Genomic DNA, 7,365 nt, shown 5'->3' with positions numbered 1-7,365 from the left:
TTTTGTACCATTAACTACTCTGCTTGGGTTCATTTTAAACCGTTACTACAGACGGCCCTTTTTCAGGGATGACTATTTTTTGTATGCTTTAATTTTTTGGTATTAACCCACATCTATATTGACTGAGGAGTCAGAGTAATTCTATAGGGTGATCCACCTATATCGTGGCATTTTTCTATCATTTTGTATGAATATGTACGTTTGTCTAGGATGTTTCCAGTCCCAGTTGGTAGTTACTACATCACCCACCATTGATGAGCCGTACTTCCAAGAATGTGTGCGAGGGGAACATAGATAAAGTCCTCACCAAGGAGAGCTGGAAAGCCGCACTCTCCACTATATATAAGTGCTACTGTTTCAGTCTCCGGGAACTTGACCAAAAAACACTCCATCATTGGTATTCTACCCCCTTCATGTTACCTAAATAATACCTGACATGGTCCCCTAGATGCTGGTGACTATGTGGAGAAACAGGATTTTTCCCCATATTTTATGCACCCTTACTGGAATGCTATCTACTTCCTAGCCTCTAATATTATAGAGCACTGGGTTTTTTTTTGCCTTCCTCTGGATCAACCGTGGGTGTAGGATTATAACTTTTTTTTTCTATGGTTGAACTGGATGGACTTTTGTCTTTTTTCAGCCAGACCAACTATGTAACTTAGATCTTACCTGACACTGTCCTTACATTACTGAATTTAGGTACTTTACAAATACCCCTTAATGTTAAATTTGAGGTTCTCTACCTACTTTTTGCAGCTGAACGCACCATTGTTAGAATATGGAATTCCTTTCACAGCCCAGTATGGTCAACACTCTTAGAGATTTAAACTACCAATGTGAAATGGGAAAAAATACCAGAATTAAAAAAAATTATTAGCACAAAAAATTCATTCTAATTTGGTCCATATGGCTAAATAACGCAGATTGTACTTTATAAGATTGATGACATGTACTTACATTGCCTTGTATTGCTGACTGGAACTATTTCCTTGTATTGTTAGTCCACTCACGTGTTTGATTACCCTCCTCCAATATTTCTCCTCCTTCTACCCTGCCTTAACCGTAAAGCGGAGTTCCACCTGGAAAAAATAAAAGTCAGCAGCACAAAAACTGTAGCTTCTGACTTTTAAAATACGGCCACTTACCTGTCCTTGGGTCCAGAGGTGTCCTCACCACCACCACTGATTTCACCGGCCGTATTCTCTCCCCGGCATCTTCAATGTGGGCACCCGGCTGTGACAGCTTGCCCACTGCACTTCGTGAATGGCCCCTTAGTATTCTGGGTCCTGTCACGTGACACAAAAGACTACGGGGAGGGAGGGGAGGAGGACAACTTCCACTTCCGATTGCTCAGGTGATTGCAGGGGAAGTGGGAGCGGGTACCTGTTAAATTTGGGTAACCGCTCCCCAAAGGTGCCAATCCTTAATGAGGAGCGAGGGACAAAGGCTTCAAGTAGAACTTCCCCTTTTGGGTGGAGCTCCACTTTAACTTCCCTCTCTATACTCCCTTTTCCTTCCCTCTTACATCCCCAAGATGAAGACATTTGTTCTCCACCATTACTATGGCTGTAAACTTCCGTTCAGTCTACTAATTCTATGTGACCTGCTGTTTGCATTACTGTTTTTCTTCATGTCATTTATGCTCCTGTAATTTGTATGACTTCATTCTTCTGTACACCTTTACTGCTTTATGAATTTATTGATATAGTCGGATACATCTACATACAATGATAAATATAATGAATGTGACACTGACAAATGACATCACAATCATCTTCTAAGAGAACGTGTTTAATATTTACCTTTATGGAAGGTGATGACAGAAATCTTCCCTCTCTTGAGTGATGGGTGGTTTTGGTATCTGACGGTTTAGGATGTTTTTGATACTTTGTCCCCCTCTGGTCACTGTGGTTCCTCCTCAATAAGAGACTACATTGTTCTGTAGTGATGTAACGGCTGATGGGAGGAATCACTACACCCAGCAGGGGACAAGGATTCCAACAAACCCAAAGTATCTGATACTAGTGGCATCCATAGCTCTTCAAGAGAGACTCAATTAGACTCACCATCTACCGAAGAGGTAAGTATTAAATATTTAAATTCCCAAACACGAGTACAATACTAAAATATATATATAATAATAGAGATAATGCCATAACTACAGGTAGCCCAGTGTTGCTCCATACATATCAGCGGATAACTGTCTTTGTATTCAGGTCAGGTCTGAACAGAATTATGTAACATTTTGGGAAGAATATACAGCCAAGAAGTCCAGAACTTGATGCCATTATAGCAAAGACCTCCACAGCCACCATGTATTTCCCTCTGGTGCTCAGATAGGCCGGGATCATGGCAATCCAGACACTGCAGAACACCAGCATGCTGAAGGTGATGTACTTGGCCTCATTAAAACTGTCCGGTAATGTCCTGGCCATAAAAGCGATAATGAAGCTCACAGCTGCCAGAAGCCCCATATATCCCAGGACAGAGTAGAAGCCGATAACTGAACCCTCATTACACTGAATGATGATCTTCCCCTGATAAGAGTGAGTGTCTCGATCCTGGAAGGGGGGAGAAATAGACAACCAAGTGACACAGATTATGACTTGGACCAGTGAGAAGACACAAATGATACAATTGGGCAGTTTGGTTCCCATCCATTTCCTCCAGGGACTCCCAGGTTTGGTGGCCTTAAAGGCAATACACACCATGATACTTTTGGCAAGTAGAGAAGAGATGGCAACTGAGAAGATGACACCAAAAGAGGTGACACGCAGCATGCAGGTCACATCTACTGGATGGCCGAGGAACAAGAAGACACAGAGGAAGCTCAGCATGATGGAGACCAGGAGAAGATAGCTCAGGTTCCGGTTATTGGCTTTAACAATGGGGGTGTCCTGGTAATGTATAAATATCCTCAATATTAAACCAGTCAGAAGGCAACAAAGGATGGAGATGGCTGAAAATACTGCAACAATGGTGTCATCAGTGTAGGAGAGAAATTCCACCAGTCTTGGAACACACCGATCCTTCTTCTCATTTGGCCATTCATCGTCAGGACATTTCATGCAGTTTTCACTGTCTGCAGGAAGAACAATACAAACACAAAGAGCATCGGGGTCAGAGCTTTTGAGGACATGAACTGTCTTGTGTTGTCTCACAGCTAGCAATGGGATTTCCATCAGAGAATTGTGGGAGATAGATAGATGATAGATAGATAGATAGATAGATAGATAGATAGATAGATAGATAGATAGATAATAGATAGATAGATAGATAGATAGATAGATAGATAGATAGATAGATAGATAATAGATAGATAGATAATAGATAGATAGATAATAGATAGATAGATAGATAGATAGATAGATAGATAGATAGATAGATAGATTAATAGATAATAGATAGATAGATAGATAGATAGATAGATAGATAGATAGATAATAGATAGATAGATAATAGATAGATAGATAGATAGATAGATAGATAGATAGATAGATAGATAATAGATAGATAGATAATAGATAGATAGATAGATAGATAGATAGATAATAGATAGATAGATAGATAGATAGATAGATAGATAATAGATAGATAGATAGATAGATAGATAGATAGATAGATAATAGATAGATAGATAGATAATAGATAGATAGATAATAGATAAATAGATAGATAGATAGATAGATAGATAATAGATAGATAGATAGATAATAGATAGATAGATAGATAGATAGATAGATAGATAGATAATAGATAGATAATAGATAGATAGATAGATAGATAGATAGATAGATAGATAGATAATAGATAGATAGATAATAGATAGATAGATAGATAGATAGATAGATAGATAGATAGATAATAGATAGATAGATAGATAGATAGATAGATAGATAGATAATAGATAGATAGATAGATAGATAGATAGATAGATAGATAGATAGATAATAGATATATAGATAATAGATAGATTAATAGATTGATAGATAGATAATAGATATATAGATAATAGATAGATAGATAGATAGATAATAGATATCACACAGTTGAACTCCTATGTGTAGAGGCTGCACATTATGTACATTATTATGTGCTTAAAAAAAACGCGAAAAGAAAAAAAAGATATGTAAAATAAATAGGCAAAAAAGGATAATGGGGAATTTCAATTTAATTGTGTGAAAACCCTAAAAATGAACATCTCTTTTTTCCTAACCGTTTAGCCCGTTAAATATACCATTGTAAACATTTTGTTTTAATAATGAATGCAAATAAAAAATAATACTTGTTGATTATGTCAGAAATTCAGAGCTGTCCTGTTATTATTATACAGGATTTATGGAGCCAACAGATTGCACAGATCTTTACATTATAAAGGGAGACAATACAGTTACAATGCAATACAAACTAGAGTATTAAGAGGGCCCGGCTCATAAGAGCTCACAATCTAATAGGGTCGGGCAAGTGGTACAAAGGGTTATAACTGTGGGGGTAGAGCTGATGGAAGTGATAAATGTGTGATTGGAGTCGTATAGTTACATAGTTACATAGTTAGTCTGGCTGAAAAAAGACAAAAGTCCATCCAATTCAACCATAGAAAAAAAAAAGAAAAAGTTATAATCCTTCACCAACAGTTGATCCAGAGGAAGGCAATAAAACCCAGCAAAGTACAATCCAAGTTGCTCCTACAGGGAAAAAATTCCTTCCTGATCCCCCGAGAGGCAATCGGATATTCCCTGGATCCACGTTCCCTATAAATGTTCTATCCAGTTATATTCTGTGTATCCAAGAAAGAATCCAGGACTTTCCTACAGCAATCCACTGAGCTGGCCACAACCAACTCTGGAGGGAGTCTATTCCACATTCTCACAGCTCTCACTGTGAAGAAACCTTTCCGTGTTTGGAGATGACATTTCTTTTCCTCCAGACGTAAAGAGCGCCCCCTTGTCCTCTGTGATGACCTCAGGGGGAATAACTACACCAAGTTCACTATATGAACCACTGATGTATTTATACATGGAGATCATATCCCCCCTTATGTATTATACATGGAGATCATACCCCCTTATGTATTATACATGGAGATCATATCCCCCTTATGTATTATACATGGAGATCATATCCCCCTTATGTATTATACATGGAGATCATATCCCCCCCTTATGTATTATACATGGAGATCATATCCCCCCCTTATGAATTATACATGGAGATCATATCCCCCTTATGTACTATACATGGAGATCATATCCCCCCTTATGTATTATACATGGAGATCATATCCCCCCTTATGTATTATACATGGAGATCATATCCCCCCTTATGTATTATACATGGAGATCATACCCCCCCTTATGTATTATACATGGAGATCATATCCCCCCTTATGTATTATACATGGAGATCATATCCCCCCCTTATGTATTATACATGGAGATCATATCCCCCCTTATGTATTATACATGGAGATCATATCCCCCTTATGTATTATACATGGAGATCATATCCCCCCTTATGTATTATACATGGAGATCATATCCCCCCTTATGTATTATACATGGAGATCATATCCCCCCTTATGTATTATACATGGAGATCATATCCCCCCCTTATGTATTATACATGGAGATCATATCCCCCCTTATGTATTATACTTGGAGATCATATCCCCCTTATGTATTATATATGGAGATCATATCCCCCCTTATGTATTGTACATGGAGATCATATCCCCCCTTATGTATTATACATGGAGATCATATCCCCCTTATGTATTATACATGGAGATCATATCCCCCCCTTATGTATTATACATGGGGATCATATCCCCCCCTTATGTATTATACATGGAGATCATATCCCCCTTATGTATTATACATGGAGATCATATCCCCCCCTTATGTATTATACATGGAGATCATATCCCCCCTTATGTATTATACATGGAGATCATATCCCCCCCTTATGTATTATACATGGAGATCATATCCCCCCTTATGTACTATGCATGGAGATCATATCCCCTCCTTATGTATTATACATGGAGATCATATCCCCCCTTATGTATTATACATGGAGATCATATCCCCCCTTTATGTATTATACATGGAGATCATATCCCCCTTATGTATTATACATGGAGATCATATCCCCCTTATGTATTATACATGGAGATCTTATCCCCCCTTATGTATTATACATGGAGATCATATCCCCCCTTATGTATTATACATGGAGATCATATCCCCCCTTATGTATTGTAAATGGAGATCATATCCCCCCTTATGTATTATACATGGAGATCATATCCCCCTTATGTATTATACATGGAGATCATATCCCCCCTTATGTATTATACATGGAGATCATATCCCCCCTTATGTATTATACATGGTGATCATATCCCCCCCTTATGTATTATACATGGAGACCATATCCCCCCCTTATGTATTATACATGGAGATCATATCCCCCTTATGTATTATACATGGAGATCATATCCCCCCTTATGTATTATACATGGAGATCATATCCCCCCTTATGTATTATACATGGAGATCATATCCCCCTTATGTATTATACATGGTGATCATATCCCCCCCTTATGTATTATACATGGAGACCATATCCCCCCCTTATGTATTATACATGGAGATCATATCCCCCCTTATGTATTATACATGGAGATCATATCCCCCCCTTATGTATTATACATGGAGATCATATCCCCCCTTATGTATTATACATGGAGATCATATCCCCCCTTATGTATTATACATGGGGATCATATCCCCCCTTATGTATTATACATGGGGATCATATCCCCCCTTATGTATTATACATGGAGATCATATCCCCCCTTATGTATTGTAAATGGAGATCATATCCCCCCTTATGTATTATACATGGAGATCATATCCCCCTTATGTATTATACATGGAGATCATATCCCCCCTTATGTATTATACATGGAGATCATATCCCCCCTTATGTATTATACATGGTGATCATATCCCCCCCTTATGTATTATACATGGAGACCATATCCCCCCCTTATGTATTATACATGGAGATCATATCCCCCTTATGTATTATACATGGAGATCATATCCCCCCTTATGTATTATACATGGAGATCATATCCCCCCTTATGTATTATACATGGAGATCATATCCCCCCCTTATGTATTATACATGGTGATCATATCCCCCCCTTATGTATTATACATGGAGACCATATCCCCCCTTATGTATTATACATGGAGATCATATCCCCCCTTATGTATTATACATGGAGATCATATCCCCCCCTTATGTATTATACATGGAGATCATATCCCCCCTTATGTATTATACATGGAG

The 7,365-nt window shown here is 38.1% G+C and overlaps 1 protein-coding gene across 1 annotated transcript; it reads right to left on the bottom strand.

Moving 5' to 3' along the window:
- Nucleotides 1-1,682: 1,682 nt before the first annotated feature.
- LOC149465149 (vomeronasal type-2 receptor 26-like) lies at nucleotides 1,683-3,085 on the bottom strand. The gene has a single exon (XM_089673607.1). It carries the CDS (start codon nucleotides 3,069-3,071, stop codon nucleotides 2,193-2,195), a length of 879 nt encoding a protein of 292 aa, XP_089529733.1. The 5' UTR covers nucleotides 3,072-3,085; the 3' UTR covers nucleotides 1,683-2,192.
- Between the last annotated feature and the right edge of the window lie 4,280 nt (nucleotides 3,086-7,365).

This window comes from Staurois parvus, unplaced genomic scaffold (assembly GCF_062004578.1).
Source record: "Staurois parvus isolate SC_StPar_1 unplaced genomic scaffold, SC_StPar_1.0 ptg000143l, whole genome shotgun sequence".
NCBI classification, from domain to species: domain Eukaryota; kingdom Metazoa; phylum Chordata; class Amphibia; order Anura; family Ranidae; genus Staurois; species Staurois parvus.
Note: the sequence above shows the minus strand (reverse complement) of the source record. Positions and strands in the feature narration are given on the sequence as shown.

Excerpts from the sequence above, each read along its gene's own strand:
- LOC149465149 (XM_089673607.1), bottom strand. The coding sequence starts at position 3,071 with ATGAAATGTCCTGACGATGAATGGCCAAATGAGAAGAAGGATCGGTGT.